Source organism: Anser brachyrhynchus (genome assembly GCF_964034855.1).
Source record: "Anser brachyrhynchus genome assembly, chromosome: 1".
Taxonomy (NCBI): Eukaryota; Metazoa; Chordata; class Aves; order Anseriformes; family Anatidae; genus Anser; species Anser brachyrhynchus.
The window spans coordinates 55,822,546-55,845,547 of record NC_137694.1 but is presented as its reverse complement, the minus strand read 5'-3'; the positions used below and the strand labels follow the sequence as shown (position 1 = coordinate 55,845,547).

The 23,002-nt window shown below is 42.0% G+C and overlaps 1 protein-coding gene across 2 annotated transcripts; it reads left to right on the top strand.

Annotated features, from left to right (window-relative positions):
* The first annotated feature begins 1,311 nt into the window (after positions 1-1,311).
* Positions 1,312-15,303, top strand: LOC308188125 (cytokine receptor common subunit beta-like). Of its 2 annotated transcripts, none has more exons than XM_080576788.1 (14): positions 1,312-1,622; positions 2,526-2,656; positions 3,146-3,275; positions 5,255-5,439; positions 5,752-5,897; positions 6,440-6,605; positions 7,316-7,451; positions 7,553-7,713; positions 8,594-8,739; positions 8,840-9,011; positions 10,071-10,161; positions 11,533-11,602; positions 12,585-12,685; positions 12,980-15,303. In XM_080576788.1, the coding sequence occupies exons 2-14, from the start codon at positions 2,587-2,589 to the stop codon at positions 14,181-14,183; spliced, it is 2,778 nt and encodes a 925-aa protein (XP_080432914.1). In that variant the 5' UTR covers positions 1,312-1,622; positions 2,526-2,586; the 3' UTR covers positions 14,184-15,303. The 2 variants fall into 2 exon arrangements, with proteins under 2 accessions (XP_080432914.1, XP_080432913.1); XM_080576787.1 differs by having other exon boundaries at positions 2,523-2,656.
* Positions 15,304-23,002: the final 7,699 nt, after the last annotated feature.

The following is a 23,002-nucleotide window of genomic DNA, read 5'->3' as shown; positions in this document are numbered from 1 at the left end:
ACAGAGCAACTATCATCTGAAGATTTCCACTGACAACTAGATCCTCTGATGGAACCAGCAGCTTAGCAAGTCTCTTGTAAGATGGAGGAGCTGTTTGGGTGAGGAAGGAAAGGGAACGAAAATCTTTGCTGGGAAAAAAGGAGGAAGAAAAAATATAAACTTACTAGCCTTTTAAAGTCCGAGCAGGAGAATTCTTGTCTGCCTTTATACTGTAATGAAAAGTAAATTCTGCTCATCCAGTAAATTCATATATTTACCCCCTTGTTTACAGGTTTTATATGCACACCTCCTGATAGTCCCAATGACACATGGTTTCCTCAGGTACACCCAGATTCTCCTTCTTGCTCCATAAATGCTTTCCTTATTCATGAAATACTCTTTTTTTTTTTTTTTTTTTTTTTTCCCCGCTTGTATATTGATGTAGTTTTTGTGAGAGGCTAACTGTGCTTACAATGGGTTTGGTCAGTAATATGGGGATTTAGAGAAGTTCTAGTATGGGGATTTAGAGAAGTTCTAGGGAGCCCAAAACTGGATGCATACACCAGGTGTGGCTTCAACAATGCTGAGCAGAGCAGAGGATCACCTCTTTTGACCTGCTGGTGATATTTTGCCTAATGCAGCCAAGAGTACCATGAGCCTTCTTAGCTGCAGGGGCATGTTGCTGGGTCATGTTCAACTTGGTGTCTACCAGGATCCCCAGCTCCTTTTCTGCAGAGCTGCTTTCCAGTTGAGTGTCCCCCAGCATGTACTGGTTCCTCAGGCTGTTTGTCCCCAGGTGCAGGACTTTCCCTTAGGGCTATCTAGCTTTCGTATAGAATTTATAATTGAAGGCTACTGGTTTAAGCTTTGAAGCTGGTTTTAAAACAGTATAGCTGCTTTGGATATAGGATAACTTCAGATCAACTCTTTTCACCAGTTTTCTTTTGTTTCCTCTATGTACTATAAAATTATAATCACGTATTGATTGTTGAAATCAGTAAAACTTAAAGGGTTTTAAAATATTGCTCAAATTAGGAGATTACAGAGATAAAGGTAGTCTCCCCCCTTCCAATTATATATATGCATACAAACAAAAACTACAAAATAGTCCCAGCCTTGAAGATTGTCTAGACCACAATAAAGCAAGAAACAACACTGGAGTAAAAAACAGGGAAATATTTGCTATTCTTTCTCCTTTCTGTTTCAGTCAATCTTCCAATTTCCTGCCTCTTTTTCTGAAAATACACTAGCCCCATGATCAGCGAATTGTTAACATGCAGATTACCAATGGCATACTTCCTTCCCCTCTCTTCCCAGTTAAACAGTCCTATCTGAGTAAGTGCTTTGGGGGTTAAAATAGGAAGTACAGACTGTGCAATTACATACGCAACTCCTTTCCTTGAAAGGGTGTGGTCTTCTTCTATAAAACTGACATTTGAAGGTATAGAAGGTATAACACTTATTTTAAAGATTTATTTGCCAGGAAAATCCTGTAATTGTTTATAGCTTCCGTCTCCAATTCCAAAGAAGCGTGTTTTTGCTGATTTCTTCATCAGAAGATTCTGATGCTGTTGGGGAAAGCTGGACAGGGAGACTCACCCATCAAGTTTTATCATCTGCCTAACTGACAACTCCGGATCCAGGTAAAGGAACTATGCTTCTTTCTGGGGAAAGCAAAATAGAAGGGTCTGCTCTCATTCAAAGACTAGGAAGATGTTAAGGGGTCTCTTAACTGTGATGATTCTTTAAGGGCTCAGCCAGCTGTTTCTGGTGTCAAGCAGCATTCAGGAATCTGAAAGTCAGTAAGAATTTAAAAGGAGCTCTCTCCATGCTCCCCTAAAGTAGAAAAGAGCTAGGGACTACATGTTCCCTGAGTACAAGTGTCAGCTTTGTGAGCTGATTATACTTTTGAAAGAGCAATGAGAGACTGCCAAAAGTGCTCGAATTCCAGTATTACAGAAGGTGGTCCATGGTCTTTCAATCACTCAATCTACTCTGGATCTTGGCAATCACCAAAACAAAAGAAATAGTTTATTTGGATGTATTTGTACAATTTGCAGCTTGTTTGGGGAGTAGCTGAAACAGTAGCATATTGAAGAGAAACCTGAAAGTGAATTAATATGGAATTTCAACTCCTATATGTGGTATGTGGTTGGAAAATGTATTTTTAAGGAAAGTAAGAAAGCAGAGCAACATTGGGGCTCATTATGAAGGCTCTAAGCATGAAGTGCAGAAGGATGAATGAATTTGAAGGATGAGTTCTTTTCACAGATTAGGACTGTTTCTTGTTAATAGTCTTAGCTGAAAGAATCCCTGCACTTCCTTGGAAATGCACATTTACTTTTTCATTCTCTGGTCATATTTCAGGTTCACAAAATAAGACAGGGTTTTTGTCCTAAAGTAAAGACTTGATAAAAGTTCTTTCTGATTTTTTTCACAATAAATGTGTTGTAGGAGTTCTTTCTGAATGTCACTTCAACACAGCGTAATGACTAAAGTTCCCTAATTCAGTTTTACTTCTCTTTACATGAAATGAAAACAAGAAGCTCCACAATAAGCTGAAAAAGAGAGTTTGCAATTAAATCATTTATATGTGGAAAGGACAGCATGAACATGAAAGAGATTTTCATCATTTTGCTGAATCTGTCTTTGGTCTTCAGTGACCAAGCCATTAATGGTGAGTTTCAAATTTATATTTTCTTTTATTCTGCTTTTATTCCCTCTCTTTTTATAGCTGTCTCCTTTCAGCTGATACTGTTCCTCATTTTCTACTTCCTTCTGCTACCATCTTGTGTGCTGTAGGAGAACAGGTGTCTTGCTCAAATGCAGAAAGTCTGCAGACAGATAGGTTATATTGTGGCTGGAGATATGAACAGGTGAAATGCTGAACAAACAGAGGAAATTAACAAGTTTATTGCTTAATGAGTGAATAGGAAGGAGGACTAGACTGTGACATAGCGGTATGTGGTTCAGATGGTAGAGTATGAGAGTAGACCTCAGTGGGCAGGAAGAGGGTGTGGGTGTTTGGGCTACCAACAGCAACATCCAAAAGACTGGATCTTCCTGTGGAACTGCTGGTACTTCCTGCTTTCTCTCACTATTTCTATTTGTAATCAGTGCTTTTTTTTTTCCCTTTTGTTTTTTTTTTCCTGGATTCCTTTCTCAGGTAGTGTCTCAATGAAGAGCTTGAGCTGCTACAATGACTACAGCTCACAGGTGACGTGCAAATGGAAAGAGCATATAGAGGCTCATGCCCTCCTTGGTATGACACTTTACCAAAGGGATAGTATTCAGAAGTAAGTACCTGAAATGTACTGTGCTGGATAAAAGTCCAGTGAGAACTTGGACACAACTTGGAATCCCAGGGGTTGGCAGTCAGATTTTTGGAAAGTGGCCTCACCTCTTCCTGTCATTGAGTTGAAGTAAAAGTTGTGCTTGCTATTGTCTTCTAGAAAGAGAAGAAATTATTAGGTTGTGATAGGGGAGCAATTTTTATCATATTTTCAATTATTTCTCCATGATTTTGTTGTGGAACATGGATAGCAAATATGATGGGGCGTATATGTTGCTATTCCTGGGGTGGGGAAGGTCGTGTCAGAACAAGAGTGGGTTTGAGGGTTGTTCATGAAGCTAGCAGGGAGGAGACATTTCCCCAGTTGCTTTGCCTGTTTAGGAGCATCACTGAGTATATTTTTGATCAGTTCTGAAGAACTTGAATAGACTGTGTTTGTGAGACAGCAAAAACTGATAAGTTCATCTGTGCTATCAATCTTCCTCCCAGAGATACTGGTCTGTTTATAACAGTATCTCTCTACTACATCTGTTTCCTTATGAAAAGGGAACTGAATCACCAGACTCAATCAATTGTGAGGATAAGAAAGGACAGAGAGGGAGGAATAGTCAAGGAAGAGAGGAAGGTAAAGATGGAAAGCTGAGAAGAAAATGAATTAGCATCTGCAGATACAGGAAGGAAAGGGAAAACTCTTGATTTTGTTATAAGTAAGAGAGAATTCATATATGTAAAAGCAGCTGAAATCAGTTGAAGGCTTTGGAACAGGACCTTGAAACTAATATTTCTGAAAAAAAAAGATGATATAACATTCTTATACCTTTGGAAAATGCTCTGTAATGCTTATATGATAGAATGTTTTCTGTGGATCATACAGGAAACATGAATGAAGTGAACTAATCAGATAAGCAGCTATTAATTGTGGACAGCTGAAATCAAAATGGCCAATGATTAAACACGGTCAGCTCATAGATGAACAGTAGTTGACTAAATCCCAAACTATAAGCTGGTGCTGATGGGCAGATAGAAATATCGTCAAGGCTTCACATCCCTTGGGCTGACTCTCTTGTTTAAGGGCACAGACATGTATGGTTGATCCCATCCATACTTCAGGAATATCCCTAGTTTCCTTGCCAATACACAACTTTTCAAGATATCAATACTGCTGGATAATCCTTGCTGGCATATGGTTGGCTAGGAGATTCCATCCTATCCTTCAAGACAGTATTTGAGCTCGTTTATACACAGTACTTCTCATCTGAACGGGAAAAATGTAATATACTGCACATGAAGCCATAGGCTCAAGCAAAATTCCAGAGGGTATGAAGTGAAGCAACACATCTCTCCAGCAGCTTAGCTTACTGCAAGCACACAAAGCTTATCCTCTTCTGACTAGTTTAAAGTATTGTTTTTAATCTTTAAGATGCTCCTTGGCCTGATAAAAGACTATCTAAATTGATGCCTAATATTCGGGATGAAATCTGTAACGAATGCATAAGGTCCCTTGACAGAACCGAACAGGATATAGAAGTACATTTTGGTTGTAGAAAAAAATTATGTGTCTTTCTGGGACTGCAAAATGAATTTCTTCAAGAAGCTAAGGATCTTTGGAAACTTTATCACATTTCACTCTAAGTAAAAGATGCATTTTCATGATATTATTTTTCATCATATTATTTCTCACATAAAAATATGAGATTATTAAGAGTTAGGCTAAAAACCCCACAAAAGTAGAGCCGTACCAAAATATAAGATTTCACTGCATATTTTGAAATGCGAAGGCATTTGAGAAAAATCCTAGTGTTAAAAATGCTAGTCATATTAGTTGATGCAAAACAAGAATAATAGATACAGTGATAATGAGGATATAAGTGTCTAAGTAAATTAGAACAACAGAATGGGATGGAATTGGTTTCAGACATTTAATTTTGCATGAACAATATGTTTCCAAATCAGATCTTTATAGATCACTTCCTCTTTACACAGCGAGAGCAAGAAGATTCTTTGCGAACGTGAGACAGAAAGTGCCTTACCTGAGACTTCAGACCCCTACATCCTCTGGGTTTGTCGGAAAACTGTAGAATATTTTGGAATAGGGATAAAGGATATTTACAGCTTCAAACCAAACAAGATTCTTGAAACACAACTAAACGTTCATCTTTTCCAAAATGGTAAGGAATTAATGCCAAGTTCTATTTTCAAATGAATATTTGAGATCTTTGAGAACGTTTTTGCAGATCAGTCAGGAAGTGAATTGCAATTCGATTGGGAAAACGGCCAAACAGTTCTACATTGGGAGGATGTGGCAGGGAGGGGAAAGGGCAAGATTCTGGGAGTGGCCAGACATGGAAGGGGCTCTCAACAAGAAACTACTTGCTGTAAAATATGATAAGATGCTGTGGAAATGGGGAAGCTTAGCTAGATATTTTCTTCCTCCCTTCCTGTCCCTGTCTCAATTCACATGTTGCACCTTCACCTTCCAGTTCAGCCCCTCCCGCCGCAAAACCTCGCAGTCAGAGAGAGTTCAGGAGACTTCTTGCTGACCTGGACAGCAGCTGAAGGAAGCCAAGGGCTGGGCAATGCACTGGAGTATGAAGTCGCTTACAAGCGGGAGTGGGAGTCCTGGGAGGTAAGAGTGGATGAGCTGGGCTGTCCTGACTTGGGCGGCACCCTTTGGGGCAGTTGAGGGCTTGTGGTAAAAGCTGTGCAAACGAGTTGAAATTTATTTTACCCTGAACCCCTCCCAAATGAAATTAAAGCACTTTTCATGTGTAATCCATGGGATGGCTCATGTGGGAGAACGGCAAAATACATTTGAAACCACGACAAGTGTCTTGGGCAGATTACACATATTTCTGAGCTGGGCAGTGCTGTGACCCTTGTGTAGCTGGTGCTGGAGCCAGCCAAGGCTCTGCAAGCTGCAGGAGCTGGCCCATCTGCTGGGCTGGGTTGGAGCTGGCCATGCCTGTGCCTTGCCCTTCCAGCGCCATGCTGGCAGCATGCAGGCAGAAGCCCTGTGCAATGGGAGCGAGGAGCGCTATGTGTCAGCATGTGCGTCACCATCACGTGCATGGGATTGCTTGGAGGTGCGTCCTGACAGTCACCTCCTTGCTCCTTCCCTGCCTTCTCTGCACCTCTTCTCTGTTCCCCATTTGCCCTCCCCACTAACAGAAGGCTGCATCGCGCTTGCTCTCCAACACCACACGTTGCCACCTCAGCCACCTCGTGCCAGGGAGCCGATACGTTGCCCGTGTGCGAGCCAGAGCGGAGCAGGCCAGAGGCTTCTCTGGGCCATTCAGCGAGTGGAGCACGGATGTGTCCTGGGAGACCCCCGAAGGTAGCGTGGGTCAGAGTGGGGCTGTGCAAGGGTAGGACAGCTGGCTGAGAAGCCAGGGCTGGGGGATGTGGTTTGGCACAACGCTGGCAGAGCATATGGGCCCAGGAGAATTGAGGCATCTGCTGAGAAGGATGCAGATGGTACTTTGTTTTATCTTTTCCCCCATTACAGTCCATTTAAGTTGTTCACTTCAACTTAGCTTGGCAACAGTGAAATGATTCATGTAAGCAGCAAAGGAGACTCTTTGTTGGGCCTTGTGATCCTTGTGGGTCCCTTCGAATTTCGGGTATTCTGTCATTCTGTGACTGTTCTTTGTTTAACCTTACTTACAAGGAATAGGAATGGCACCAGAAGTCACAGCGGTGGTCCCTTCTAGTCATTGCTTTCTTTCAGGAAGCCTCAAAATTTGTTTCAATGGGATCTGCCTAGTGATAATGAAATGGCTGTGCCCCTCCATGGGTCTAGTGCTCTCTATGGGGACTGATTGTGTTTTGGGATGTGTCAGTCTTGTTTCCACTTGGATGGACAAGTATATTATTCCAGAAGATTGTGGAGAAGTTTGAAAAGGAAATAAGAGCAAGTCTCCATCTTGCCTCTTCCAGAGTGTTTGGCATTTCCATCCCATTGGACAGACCTTGTTCACGCAGACCCAGACAAAGGCTTTCACTGCACTTTCCCTGTCACTTAGCTTGCTCTGATCTTCTGTGTAGGCCAGGAACGCATTCAGCCCAGGAACCTTCGCTGCCTCTTCAATGGTGCAAATCTGATGTGCAGCTGGGAAGTGAAGAAGGTGATCACCACCTCTGTCATCTTTGGCTTGTTCTTCAGGGCCACTCCAGCATCCGCGTATGTGATCTGCCAGTGGCAGTGTGCCCATGCCTCTCCCACTGAGCTTCTGCTCTGTCCCGTTCCTGCTGATCTCAGCACATCCTCCTTTCTCCCCCCAGGGAAGAGGAGTGCTCTCCCGTGTACGAGAAGGCCTTGCCCCACATCCCCTATGTGGTGCAGAGCTGTGCGATCCCTGTTAGCAACATCAGCAGTCAGAGCCGGTACCACGTGTCTGTCCGGACCAAGACGGAGGAGAAACTGATTGAAGCCTACAAGAACAGTGAGCTGCTGTGTTGTGTCTCGCTTCTACTGGGAGTTTTCTGGGAGGGCTGGCTGTGTGGGCAAGTGGTGGTGAGGAAAAGTGGGTGGGAAGGAGAAGAGCTGAGCTGGTGAAGAGAGGGTCGGGACGCCGTGACAGGTCAAAGGTCTGGACAAGGTGGCTTGCAGGTGTGCAGTTTCTCAGTGTCACTTGCTGCTCTCAGGATGGTGGCAGTAGTGGAAACTGCTGTGCAGAAATCCCAGAGCTCTTCTGTGAGCAATCGTCACCACACTGAGTTCCCTGCAATCAGAATGTCATTGTCCTTTGCCATTGTCCCAGGTGACAGGGAGCTGTAGTGAGAGGTGTTTTGTGGAAGTGTGTCACTGTGTGATTTTGCAGGAAGCTGGTGGAGCTCCTGGGGTGCAGTGTCCCCTGGAGCACTGGATGAAGTATGACTGCTCTGCTGAGTGAGCTATGCCAGGTGGATCGTCTCTGCCTGCATGCATCTGGAGGTACTGGTGCTGTTCTTTACAGACCAGAACTGGGGAGAGCTCCTGCATTGTTTGTAGATACCAGTTAGTAGCTCCAAGAGAGCTGAAAATCTCTGGGAACATGGTGGATGAGTATGGACTTTTGAAATATCATTTCACTGCTTTTTTCCATTTAGAAATTACTGTCAGCATTAATGGATATGGATCTTCTGTTATTTAATGGATGCACTGGTTTATGATATTTGACTAGAAAATGAAGATATGGGGAATTAAGAAGTGTTAGAAAGCTGAGACTTACTGCATTCCACAACACAGCCTGGTTTTCAGTCTCTGCATACTACCCACAGTGGTGAAAGGGAGTGCAGGATCTGGATGTTGATTTGTATTCTAAGATCTCCTCTGTGTTATAGTTAAGGTCCTACCACCTGCAAATGTGTCTGTGAAAGCGACAGAGAACCAGGAGTATGAACTAAGGTGGATAAAACATACTTTTCAGTACAACTTCATAAAACAGAAATACCAAGTCCAGTACTGGAAACAGAACAAGTATGATGAGGTAAGTCGCAGGAAGTGCAGTAGTCCTGGATTTCTCCTTGCTGGGTGAATGGGAATGACAGTTCTCACCTCTGTCATTTGTGTTTCTTTCTTCTCCCCAGGCCCCGCAGATATTAAATATCAGCAATGACGAACCTCCCTTCATATTCACCCTGCAGATGCTGTCACCGTCTACAAAATATAGGGGAAAAATGCGTGCAAGGGTGAATAGTCCAGACTACCAGGGCAGTTGGAGTGAATGGAGTGAGGAGTTCAGCTGGGAAACTGAGAATGGTACTTTTCATATGGGCTGATTTTGTAAGGTTTTGTGGACTCTTAGTGGATGAAATGTCGCTATAGAAACATATGATTCTCTCAGTGGATGTTGAAGTTAGACCCAGCCATGAAATAGGTATGCTTGCTAAACAAGATAGCTTTCCTGTGTGCAGCCTTACAGAACAGCAGTAATGCTAATGAATGCAGTGAGCAGAATTGACCTTTTAATCATCTTTCCTACTTCTCTTCACAAGACCAATACAGCCAGCTGTAAAGTTTTCCAGACTGAGAATCAAGCAAAGATTCTGCCCAAAAGATCATCCTTGTTTCTTGATTCTAATAGTCCATTCTGCTGTCAGGGACTGAAGAGCCTGCAATTGCAAGAAGACAGAGGAATAAAAATCATCAGCCTTTTCTATTTACAGAGTGAATATGAGGTTGTGTAAAACACCTAGTAGAGTGTACTGGAGATACAGACCTTAACATGTTTTTTGTAGTTTCTCAACTTAAAAGCAGAATGTCTGCTATCAGAATGGTCTTGTGCCCAAGTTATATGATCTTATATAATTTGTCCTGATGAAGCTTGAAGTAGTAAGAAAGCAGCTGAGGCAAATTCTGCTACTTGTGAAGAAGTTGGTGTCTTGTTGATGTTCAGCTATAGCTATTAGCAGAGGAAGCTCAGGAGAATCTCTGAGACTTCCATCTCTCCAGCACGGTACACAGTAAGGCAGACCTAAGATGTCTGAAGATCCTCCTAGTGTTCATGGTGCAGTAAGGTACCTAACCAGCTTTTTATTAGCATAAGTTGTTTTCTTGGATGTCAGTAACAAATAAAATAGAATCAATAAGGAAACAATGAACTCCTTTGGTCATCAGTAAGGTGTTCAGGCTACATTTGGTCTCTCCCACCTGGGAGGGGATCCCAACAGTAAGAAGGCCTGTTTGCATCCTGTGCTGTGCCACTTGCATTTCTCTGGTGTGTTTGTGTGAAGAGTGACCAAAATGCAAAATGCAAAACCTGTTATGGGAAGCAGCCCCTCTGTTGGTGGCTCCCTATTTCTCTTTTCTCTCTTCCAGTTCTGTCACCAGTGCTTCTACCAGTGATGCTGCCAGTTCTCATCATCACTTTGCTAATAATTGCTTCTTACAGCTATAAGTATTTCCTCAGGTAGGTTTTCACCATGAGGAGGAGATTTAGCAGCGTGTTGGCCATGTGAGTGGAATAAAGTTGTGAGGCACTGCTTGTGCAACATGAGAGCGGTTTGTGTGGAGGTGAGCCTTGGTGTGCAATGGGCAACCTGGTGAGTGTCTGTGTGCAGGTGAGAGTTGGGTGGTGGCCTGCCAGAGTGTGGTGGTTTTACCCAGCTGAGCAGCTGAGCTCCACCACAACCACTCTCTCACTCCCCCTCCTCAAAGTGTAAGGGGGAGAAAATATGATGAAAACACCTCAAGGGTTGAGGTAAGGACAGGGAGATCACTCAACAATTGTCGTCACGAGCAAAACAGACTCAGCACAACGAGATTAATGAAATTTATTACCTATTGCTAATAAGAAAGAGCAGTGAGACACTAAAAACAATAACTAAAACCACCTTCCCCCCACTTCACCCTTTTCCATCTCCACCCCCGAGTGCTGCTGGGGAACGGGGAATGGGGGCTGCGGTCAGTCCCTGACACTTCATCCCCGCTGTTCCTTCACAGTCCCTCTCTGCCCCTGCTCCCCGTGGGCTCCCTCCCACGGGATGCCGTCCTGCCCGAACTGAGCCTGCGGGGGCTGCCCACAGGCAGCAGCTCTTCAAGCACTGCTCCCACACGGCTCCGTACCACGGGGTCCATCCCCCAGGAGCAAACTGCTCCAACCTGGGTCCCCCACGGGCGGCAGCTCCCCCCAGACCCCCTGCTCCTGCGTGGGCTCCTCTCCACGGGCTGCAGCTCCGGCCCGGGGCCTGCTCCTGCGGGGGCTCTCCATGGGCCGCAGCCTCCTCCAGGCCACATCCACCTGCTCCACCGGGGGCTCCTCCACGGGCTGCAGCGTGGAGATCTGCTCCGTGTGGGACCCATGGGCTGCAGGGGGACAGCCTGCTCCACCAGGGGCCTCTGCACAGGCCGCAGGGGAACTTCTGTTCCCTGCCTGGAGCGCCTCCTGCCCTCCTTCCTCTCTGACCTTGGTGGCTGCAGGGCTAGTTCTCACTCCTCATTCTCCCAGCTGCTGTTGCACAGCAGTTTTTGTTCCCTTTCTTAAATCTGCTCTAACAGAGGTACAGACAACGTTGCTTATTGGCTTGGCTCTGGCCATTGGTGAGTCCCTTTGGAGCCGTCTGAAACTGGCCCTTATCTAACAAGAGGCAGCTGCTGGGCTCTGCTCACAGAGGCCAGCCCTGCAGCCACCCACTGCCAAAACCTTGCCATGCAAACCCAATACACAGGGCCTTGGCGGTGCCTTGCTGAGCAGAGCAGCATGCTGTACGGGGCACAGTTTCTTCCCCTTGCAGCCACATTGAGAGGCAAATCTTGAAAATCTGTGTTGTTGTTATTGCAGGCAGAAGAAACTGTGGGAGGAAAAGATTCCGAACCCCAGCAAGAGTCTGCTGATCCAGAGCTACTTGGAGGTAAGAGGGACCTGTACCTTTTAAGGTTCAATATTTCTCTCTTTTATTCATGACTCCCAGTAATCTTTGAGAGTTCTTCTTTTTCTCCTCACCTATAATGAACAAATACTTTGATTAGTCTCTTCATTATTTAGGAGAAGTTCAGACCCTATTTAACATGTGTAATCATACATTTGTAGTAGTAGACATCTGTTTGTTAAACATTGCACATTTGTTATTTTGCTATAAAATGGAATTAGGCATTGCAATGGTCTAACACATCATTGCATTGTAATGGTTCAACACATCATTTTCAAATAGATGGGAAAAAACTAGACATGGATGCTCCTGTGTATGCTTTTTATATCTCCAGATAAAATGGATATGTTTATACTAAAGTCTCATGTTAATTTCTTTTGCCTGATATTTCAGTAAAAATGGATTTTTTCCCCCACTCTAAGAAGCACCTTGATAGTTTTGGTTTCTATTCCTTACCTGTTTCTTGATCTATAAACACTCACTGCCTTAGTTTTACGGTTTCGACACTTTTCATCCCTGCACTGAATCACCTTATCTTAAGTTTTGTAAACATCTCAATTATTCTGTTTCTCTGGTCAGCTAGTACAGATGACAGACACTAAACCCTTATAGGTGAAATATTGCCCAGAGTGTCACATATGATGCTGTAGAGCAGAGACTACACAAAGCAATAGCTTTGATGTTTATTGTGGAGAGAACCTGCAACATTTCTATGAGTTCTTTAAGAGAACAGCTTCAGAGCCCTAAGCTATGTAAAGTTAGGTCAGTGGCAAGGCCTTCAAAATGGGTTTTAAGCAGCATTCTTCTGGAAAACAGAAAGTACCTTCTAGTCATACTACAGCATCTTGCCAGATGCTGTAGTCTCTGCTACTTGTTTTCATTGTTCATGAGAACTGTATGTTTCTTGACTCAGCTGCTGGTGATACACTTCTTTTTCCTCATGTCTGCTTTCTCTTTTTTTCAGAAAGTGCATCTAGGAAACTGGCTGACAAACAGCCAGCTGGACTTCAAATACAACCTTCCAGAGAAGATGGATCAGCCTAGCTTTCTTCAAGTTGTGGACAGGTGAATGAACAGCACATTATAGTGACACTGTGAATGAGACTCTCAAAGAGCTCCCTAATTCATGGGAGGATATAATTAAGTGTTCTGTCACCAAAAAGCCTGTGCCAGTTGCTTTTGAGCTTGGGATACGATTTTTTGCTATCTGGTTTAGTCAAGATAGAAACCAAGTCAACCGAGAAAGATTCTTCTAACCATATGTGTAGCTACTTAAAATTTTGACTAAGCTTGTGTTTATATTTAATGTTTACCACAGGAATATCTCTCATGAGAAACTTTTAACTGTCCCCCATTCAGGCAGATGAAGACTTCGGCAGAGTCCCCTGAAGGGCAGGCTGGAAAGACAGAAGTTTCTCCTACTGCACTGGACCTACAGAATCCATACCATGCTTTAAATGTGACAGAGCGTGCCCCAGTTGTCTGCCTAAGTCGGACTGCTGGTCGTTCCTTTTCTGTTTCAAGGGGAAACAGTGCTGATGCAAGTACTGCTTCCCAGACAGCAATCACTTCCTTTGCTTTCAATGGTCCATACTTGTACAGCCCAGTGATGTCCTCCCAGCCTGAGATGCATCAGCCCCTGGATGTGACCCTGAATCCAGTGGGAAACCAAGAGAAATCAGTGTCCCTACAGTATGTGACCCTCCCAAATGAAGTCTGTCCCCAGGCTCCACGAAGACAAGAGCAGCCAGGAGCAGGTCCTCAGCAGCCTTTCCTGCTCCTAGATCAGAAGGAAACAATGCAGCACCTCAATGATGAGAAAGAAGTCTCACCACTCCCCGCAGCCGGTGGGCAAGGCACGAATGTGAAACCAAAAGAGCAGAAATCTCCAAAGGCTCTTGGCTGTGCCACGTCCCTTCAGCAGTGCCCCTCAGAATATATTGCCACAGACAGCCTGTTACTGCCATCAGCCAGTGACTCCACACATCCACCACTTGCCACTGCTGGGGAGTTGCCTTGTGACCCACGGGAGCCCCAGCTCCCCAATGACCACTCTTGCCATGAGTTTGCTCCTGGAAAATCTGGTGTCACGGTCCCAGTTTCAGGTCAAGCCCCAATATTTTTTCCTGAATCTCACCTCAATGCATTTGGGGACTACCTTGTTGTCCCTTCAGGTCTCCATGGACCTTCAGAACCCACAAAGATTTATTTGCCTGTCCTACAGAAGGGAAGCACTCTTCCTAATGAGCTGCCTTTGTCGGGGGGTAATTTGGTGGTGTTAAACCCTGACAGCACTGAGCCAGTTTTCCTTTGCCAGGTTGGTGACTATTGCTTCCACAGCCTGAAGTCCAGTGAGAAAGTGCATATGAGCCAGGAAGACCCCCAAGTCAAGAAACCTAATGAAGCCAGGACAGCACCCGGGAAACCTCTTTCTGATGATGAATCCAACACTGGCAAGAAAGAAGATGTATCAAAAATGCAGGCTATTCAGCTTTTCAAAAGCCTGAAATCAGATGATTACTTTTCCTGGCAACAATCTCTGAGGATCAGAGAAATCTGTTAAAGGAGCAAATATCAATGAATACCAAGGCTACATGCAACTAAAAGAGCTTGCAACTATCTGATAAAAAGGGACCCTCCAAGCTAGGAGCAAATAAACAGCAATTACTTCTTCCAGCCTCCAATCCAATGTGTTGGAAATGACTTTCATCCATTTCAGTGAATTTCAGCTTGATCTCATTCTCAATGTCCATCACAGTTTTGGCATGAAAAACAATCCAGATATTTGCATTTTGAGATAGTTGGTGTTTTTTGAACTTTTTGGCTTATACACAATGAACACATTAGCCTCCTCCTGGTCCTGTGACAGGTCACAATCATTTTACCATAATACCAGATTGCCTGGAGCAAAACTCATGGCAAGAAATGCAGACTTTACAGCATGAAATGCTATCAGATTAAGATTGGTTTGGAAGCCTTGTAAAGAAAACCTATATTCTTTCAAGGAATGTTGTTATCTTTTGTGTGAAATAGATCTAAAAGTCATCAAGGAGCTTTCGTTATCTCTACCTTTCCACTGGTGGCATGGAATAAGTATTATCCAAGATGAAAAAACAACGGACAGTAATAGAAGCGTAAGTTAGAAATGAGAATAAAATTGTTGAAATCCAGGAAAACTTTCTTAAAGCTAAGGTGTGATATATCACAGTGTATTCTAAGAATAAGAAGGAAACATTACTGAGATACATTAAATTGGCTCTAGGGAATCATGGGGAAGATATATTACTTGAGAAAAACCCAAGGACTCAACAATACAATGAAAGGAAGGGAGTGAGTCAATAACAGAGAATGACAGTGGAGAAAAGTTGTAAGCTTGAGTCTGATTCAGCTTTTCTATTTTTAAATGTTAAAGTACTATATGATTTTCTTTTAAGTTCATTGGGTGTTTATGCATGATATAATTAATCTTAACTATGTGATGTCTTTTTTTTTTTTTCTAATAAGCTGTACTGAGAAAGAGGAGACTTTTTTCCAGTAAGTGTTGCATGATAAGGGCACAGAAGTGCCACTCTGTGATAGGTAAAAGGCTTTGGTTTCAGAACTAATGTGGGCTTGCATTCCACAAAATATCTGCTTTTCAAATATATAACTTGAACTAATAAAAAATTCTATTTCTTCCTACAGTTTTTTTCCTTTCATATGTTAGGAATGTTGTGCTTACAATATCATTACTATTAGCTCATCTGAACAGACCTTCAAAAATTCTGTTGGTTCAGATATGTCCCCTGTGAGGTAGGATGTTTTCCTCCTGACCTTGCTATGTTATTTGGCAGAGCTAATGAGAGGTAGTTCAGTGTTTGTGCCAGCTGATTCCTCCTGCTGGTTTAATGGGGCAGTGCTGATGAGAAATTGCAGAGAAATGCATTGTTTTTTCATAATTTAAATCCTTACAAATACCATTTTAAATCTGAAAGATGCACAAATTCAATCTGATATTCTTAATGGCATAAGGCAGACAGTGGCAGCCTCTGATAGAGAATACTGAGGAACACCTTAAGGGATTTTCAATTTTTTGGTAGTCTCTTTGGACTTTTATGAGTAGCAAAAACAATTTCTTCTAAGCCATATGACTGTGCTCTATCTAGGTGGGTCCTAAAAGATGTTCTATGCAGGTTTGGTATCTGGATTCAGATCTCAGATATGCATCCCCTTGCTGGGCCTTGAATTGCTGTGGTTTTAATAACGAAGAACAGTAGTCAGTGGGACAACTTCTACTCTGCTCAGGCCTTTTGGATGAAGTTCATTTGTGTTGTGATCAGTACTCTGAATGCTATCTGTTCTTTCTGTCCTTATGCACTTCATTGGGCATTTCCAGAGGCTGCTCTTGGAGGCAGGATTTATAGATACAAGGACATTTATAGATACAAGAACATGACCCCACAGAGCAACATTTATGATCTGAAGATTACTACAGGAGCTTGGAACTTGTAGAGTAGCATGCCATTTTCAGACTAGGGGAGCTGAACAGTGTTTTTCATCAGCAACTATAAAAATTATTTTAGAACAGAATGAATTTCTGCTTTAGGAACTCTTCATGCAATATCCAACTAAGCATCATTAAATTAAATATGTAACAGACAATGGAAGCAGAACCTATGGCTACCGTGTGTTAGGGGAGTTCATTTATTACTGGGTTACAGAATTAAAGCTTCCATAAACTTTAGCTGTTGATCCTATGAATGTACATTCCTTTCTGCACGACGCCTAGCTGCAGTGAGAGTGATAAAAAGCATTGTGCAATCCTGCAGTCTGGTGGCTTAGGAGCTGTTGTGAGTCCTCAGTCTTAAACTTCCTGATCAGTAGCTGAAGCCACAAAGTTACTGTGCAAAGGGAGGTTGCTGCTACCTTCTGTGATGCTACGCACTGATATAAGGGAGTGGAATCATCATTCTGATGACTCAGGAGCCAATTACAACATGCTTCTTTGCTCAGGGTTTCCCACTAAGAAGTTCCAGAGAGGCTCCTCACCCTGTATATCTGAGAGGCAATTCACTTATGTTTCTTATATAGCCAAAGGAGGAAAGGTAGGCATCTCAATTAATACTGTAAATCACCTTTTACAACTCTTTGACTATTTACATTGAATATATAGACATGAAATCATTGCAATCCTTTCCTTACTGTATGCTCAAGCATCAAAGATCATCTGTGTTTTAAGAGCAGGCAATTTTCTCTTTGTTGCTTTCAAGTAATTAGTTTATTATTCCTTTTTCAGAATCTTTCTCAACTGGAAATATATTACCTGTATTTGCATGAGACTAGGGTAGTAAGTATATTGTGACCTCAATAGTTCAAATTAAGATCCAAGCTGAACTAGTCTGTTGTTCTGTTTCTGCTAGTCTGGGTGTTGCCTTTTATGTAAGGAAGGAAAATGAAGGTGAATGGTTTACTAGAAAAGGAAACTACAGTGGAAAGCCCTTCATGGCCTCAAAGAACAATAGCTGGAGAATTTCTGAGAAACCTCTATTTCTACAGGGTAATGGAAAACAAACCCAACCCATCCCACCAATCCTTGTAGAGTTTCTTGTTCATGCACTGTCAAACACATTTGTACACACAGTCTTACTCCTATAAAATTCCAGTGAACAATCTCTGCCTCTTCTCCTCCCTCCCTACATGCTCCCTCTGTTCTCACTACAGAATGGAAATCTCCATAAAAAGAAATCCTCAGAGTCATGTTCTGTAACTGGTGAATATCTAGCACAATGACTCCAGTGACGATTTTGGCCCTTTTTACCTCCTTCCTATTTGCTGCCAGTATTTGGTGTTCTCCAGCCTCAGTCATAACTACTCCTCATATTACACTGTGGATGTTTCACCATGGGGTTAAGTGGGTGGACCCAAACCCTGCAAACTTGCTCCCATGAGACAGGTCAAAAGCTTTGCAGATTCATTGTGTCCTTTACAGTTTGTTGATAGAGGAATGTACGGTCCTCATTGTTGAAGGCTAAATTGTTTGTTTAAAATAGTAGGTGTAAAACTATCTGAAATAATTGGCTGACTACTTCCTATTGTTCTTTTTAAAAATGTTCCAGGTCCGTGTCCACAATGTGCACTTTTTGAGCTGAGTACTTTCCGCATCTGCTGCAGCGTACTTCTAACCTGTTTGTCTTTCTTCTGCATTCAGAAGTACATGGGACATTGATGAACATTTTCAAATTTATTTCATTCACAAAATCACAGAATCAGAGAATGGCTCGGGTTGGAAAGGACCTTAAAGATCACCTAGTTCCAACCCCCCTGCCATAGGCAGGGATGCCACCCGCTAGATCAGTTTGCCCAGGGCCAAGACTCATTGGAGATTCACGATGGATTCATGGTGCTGTTTCAGCACCTAAAGACACCCGGTTCTTCCCTTCTACGTGGAGCAAAGGCTGTAGTATAGGAACAAATGATGAACACACTGGGTCTAAACAGTCATGACATATTGCTGTATTCTGTCTTTGCCAATAGCTTACAGTGGATGCTTAACACAAGGGTGTAGTAAGCACAGAAAAGTATACAGCAAATCATTAGATCCTTAAATGGTATCTTTATCTGTTTGGCCCAGAACCTTCTTGAGATGGAGGTTACATCTAAGCTGTTGAAGATAGTATGTACTTATGGCTCTGGCCTTTAGAGACTGAGCTAACCCCTTTGTAAAACCACTTAGTTTTTGGCTTCATAATGTCTATTCATAAAGCATTCGTCAGTTTCTTTATAAATAAAAACATTTAAACAAACAAAACAACAACCTCTTTTTTTTTCTTTCTTTTTGATTCATTTTGTGCCGGTTGCATGGTAAATTGTTCTTTTGTTCTTGTTCTATAAGAATCAATGAATGATCATTCCTTATTTACTATCTCGCTCCTGTTTGTGATGCTATAACCTTCTGTCATATCACCTCTCACTTGTTTCTTTTTCCAAGCTGAGGAATTACAGATTAATTAGTCTTTCTTCATATTAAACCCATATTCCTGATAACACTAGTTGCCCTTGTGCACCTTTTATGTTTCTACAGAGTATTTTACAATATTCTTTCAGAGATGAGATGACAAGAACTGAGTATGGTATTCAAGAAACATGTTATTTAGCCAGTCAATGATAATTGGACTCTCTCATTACTATTATTATTACTCTGCTCTTACACGTTCTTTGATCTTGTTGTAAAGTTAGAATTATTTTTCTGTCACATGAATTACTGTGCATTTATTAACACTGAATTTCATACCCTTTTTATACCTAGTAAAATACTCAGTTTCTCCATCATCATTAGATTTGAGTACCCTAGATAAAGCTCTCAGTAAACCTCTCAGTAACCCTCTCTTCCAGATCATTTATAATCATGCTGAAGATTATAAATTCCTGGAAGAGCTCACTTAAAGCTTTTCTCCAAGATGAAAACTAACCATTAATTTCTCTCACTTGTTTTCTGTCTTTGTTTGACTTTAATCTACATGAGAGCTTTTCTTTTATCACTTAGTTTTTTGCAACAGCATTTTTGAGGGACTTTGTGAAGCTTTTTGGAAATCTAATATACTAACTGCATAACCCTGTGTTTGTTTGCTCCTGGAGTTCTTCCAAGAACTCTTCTAGTTTTTTGAAACATCTCTACAAAAGCCATGTTAACTCCTCCACAGACCATTAGGTCTACTATTTCTATTTTATATCATGGTTTATATCAGGTATTCAGTACAAAAGCCAGACAGATGGGTCAGTAGTTCCCTGGATTTGTCTCTGAGTGCTTCTTAAAAACTTCCATTTGGTACTTCCTTTTCTCTGATACTGAGACCTACTTCTGGTGGTTTTACTGAGCTGGGCAGCTGAGCTCCACCACAACCACTCTCTCACTCTCCCTTCTCAAAGGGAAAGGGGGAGAAAATATGATGAAAACACCTCAAGGGTTGAGATGAGGACAGGGAAATCACTCAACAGTTATTGCCATGGGCAAAGCAGACTCATCATAAGGAGATTAATGAAATTTATTACCTATTACTAACAGGCTAGAGCAGGGAGAAATAAAAAGCAAACCAAAAACACCTTTTCGCCATCCACCCTGTTCTACGTCCTCCCCCCGAGCGGCACAGGGGAATGGGGAATGGGGGCTGCGGTCAGTCCCTGGCGCTTCGTCTCTGCTGCTCCTTCACGGTCACTCTCTGCCCCTACTCCACTTGACCTTCATGGCTGTTTCTCACTCTCCCAGCTGCTGTTGTGCAGCAGATTTTTTTTCCCTTTCTTAAATCTGCTCTCCCAGAGGTGCAAACACCATTGCTCACTGGCTCGGCTCTGGCCAGCGATGAGTCCCTTTGGAAACGGCTGAAACGGGCCCTTATCTAACAAGGGGCAGCTGCTGGACTCTTCTCACAGAGGCCAGCCCTGCAGCCCCCCCTCTACCAAAAGCCTGACACGTAAACCCATTACACTACTAAGGCCTTTGATTTTTTGCTGCAATTACTTGTTCAGCAATTGCATTTTAAGTTTCCTTATAGATTTTATTATAAGAAAGCAAATTGGTAAGACTGTAGGTTATGCAAGGCTTGTAAGAAAAGTAATTATGTCTTATTAAACCAATAGATTTAGTTGGAAATAATCACGAAGTTATAATTTTTCTTTACCTGTCTTGCCTCATTTACCTTTTCAGAAGATTGAGGCCACAATAACCCTGCCTTTATAGTATGGCTTGATTTTCAAAAGGCCTAAGTTCATTTTTGAGTTTTTAAATGATTCTTTTAACAGATCCCTTGTCACTGCAAACATTTGACCTGTTTTACAGCTTCTTGGGCCTATTTTTTGCCAGTTTCATTATTTTTATGTATGCCCTCAAAATATTATTGTAGTAAACTTATGTCATTTTTTGTTTCAACTTGTACTGGGGCTTGTATATTGTTCAGGACTAAATCACAGCTTGTTTTTTTTTTTTTTTCTTGTGAGTGCTTTCGGAAATAGCTCCAAGAAGCAATCATTTATAGTGGCTAATCTGTGCCTACATCCATTCTGGGAAATAAACTGTGCCACGGCTGATTTCTGGTCATAAGGGCAAATGACTTGGAGTAGTCATGGAACATCAATGTATACAGCCTCTTTTCTCTTGTAGTAGGAGGTGGCCTTTTTCACACCGTGTGTTGGATACTATCCTTGACTTGCTCACTGACATGGGTAAAAGAGGTATTAAAGAGTTTGACAACTGAGTGGAGCCTGTGATCTCGTTCCAGAGCTCAAGCCTTTGCCTTGACCAGGCTTAATCAACCAGTGCAGACAAAGCCTGTGCCTTGGTGCACTATGATATTTACCTAGTCTTGTATGATTGCGTTGTCCATTGTTATTGCTGGTCTGTTCTTCAAGCTCTTTGTCTTTAGAATTTCACTCATCTCATTTTGGTCAGGTGATTGATAGCATGCTGTTCCTTTTAACATGGAATGAAATTCCACAGACATTGAAATTCTGTAGTAGTACACACAACTGTAGACATATATTCTGTTGGACACAGTATTTTGTTTAGCATTCACGTGTAAATTAAAATGAGTCTTCTTGTACAAAATATATTTTCTTGTATTACTGTTCCATTGAATGTCTTCCTTTTATCAAAATTCCACAATCAAAGTTTTGTTTTAAAACAAAAAATGGGTATTCCCCAATGGTTCTGCCATTTAAACCATATTTTAAAATTGAAACATCTGTATGAAGGTATTTGGACATTTGTCTTTATCTGTTGCCTGTTTTTATATTGTCTGGTTACCTGGGATATTAGCTATTTTATTATTTTTTTGTGTGTGTGTATGTGTGTTTTTTACCCATTACCTTCTGTTTTATTGATTTTTTTCTAAGTCATGGGCTTTTTTTGTGATTTCGGACCACACAGATATATCAATTTGTACAATTTACTTTTCACATCTACCATGTTTGTCTTGGTTCTCAGTTTAAAATTTTCTCCTAGCATTTTTAATCTTAAATGTCAGCAGCACTGATTCTATTTTGATTGGATAGAACCCGTCTTCTATAAGCTCAATCTGTTTCAAAAATTTACCAGTTACTAGTAAATATAATCCCTTTTTACCTACACAGTTTAGTCAATCATGCACTGAGCCCCTGCTGTCTGACACAGTATGTGACTAGGACCATTTTGAAAAATGCTCCTTTGTAAGTCTGCATTTTTAGACTCTTGATTTAAACTTTGCTTTCAGGACCTCTCACCTTTCATCCTCTGTTGCTAGAGTGGATGTGGGCCATAACTATTGTTTTTTTCTCAGCACTTGGTAAGAAAATGTCTAAATTCCTCATGATAAGTGCGATCTTTTCAACTGCATGGATGTTTTCCAGTAAAATGTTTGTTCATGTTTTTAATTTACTTTGTCACGATCCTGCTTAAATTTGTTAGCAATGAAGGAGATCTTTTCCTTTTTCTCCCCCGAAGGGAGCACTTCTAAGTAAAGACACCCATCAACCTGTGCACCACATGATACCTGTTGGGTAACTTGTGGCTAGCACTCATATCCAACAGATTCACCTTTTGATAGAAACCTTTTTCCTGCAGATGAAGACCAGTTCCAGTGGGTTAGGTCCACTCTGCCCACCCAGTGATATCTGGCTACTGCCCTGCCTGTGATATCACATGCCAGGCAGAACTACCCTTGAGTGCAAGGTAAGCTATGGAGGACCTCCAGAGATATGACAAGACCCATGCAGCGTTTAAAGGATGATTTGGCTTCTTTCCTACGTCCTGACTTGGAACTGAAAGGCCTTGACTTGGCCATCCAATCAGTCAAGGTATATCTTATTTTGGGTTAAAAGATTTTAACTGACTAGCAAATGTCCTTTTGGTGTCTTCTCAGTTCATGATCTTGGGTTTTCTGAAACAATTAATTAAAATCTTTTCTTTCAATCTCAACTTCACCAAGCATTGCAGAAGCCATGATAGGTGTCCACCTGACAGGGAGATCCGTCATGCCTAGGGAAGCCAAAATCTAATTTGGAGTAAATTAAGTGAGAGGAATAATGAAGTATTGCTTGGAATCACACACGGTGTGAATAAAAAGCATGAAAATAAGAAAAAGCAATTACTTATGAATGACTAGAGCATCAAGAGACACAGTCCATGGGCGTTCACTACCAATCCTTATTTTTCTCCACTGAGGTTTCTGCACATAAGTGGGATAATTCTTCTACCCACTAAGAAAAAAACATGAAGGGATAAGCTTACAACTCTTTTTCATCTGTAAAAAGACCATAAATGGAAGGAGATTATATGTGGGACTGCAAAGTTAAACATCTCCAGTCTCAAGTTCATGTGTATAGACTGTGTGCAATGTTCACTTTTGCAGCATATCCTGAAAATTACTGCCAAGT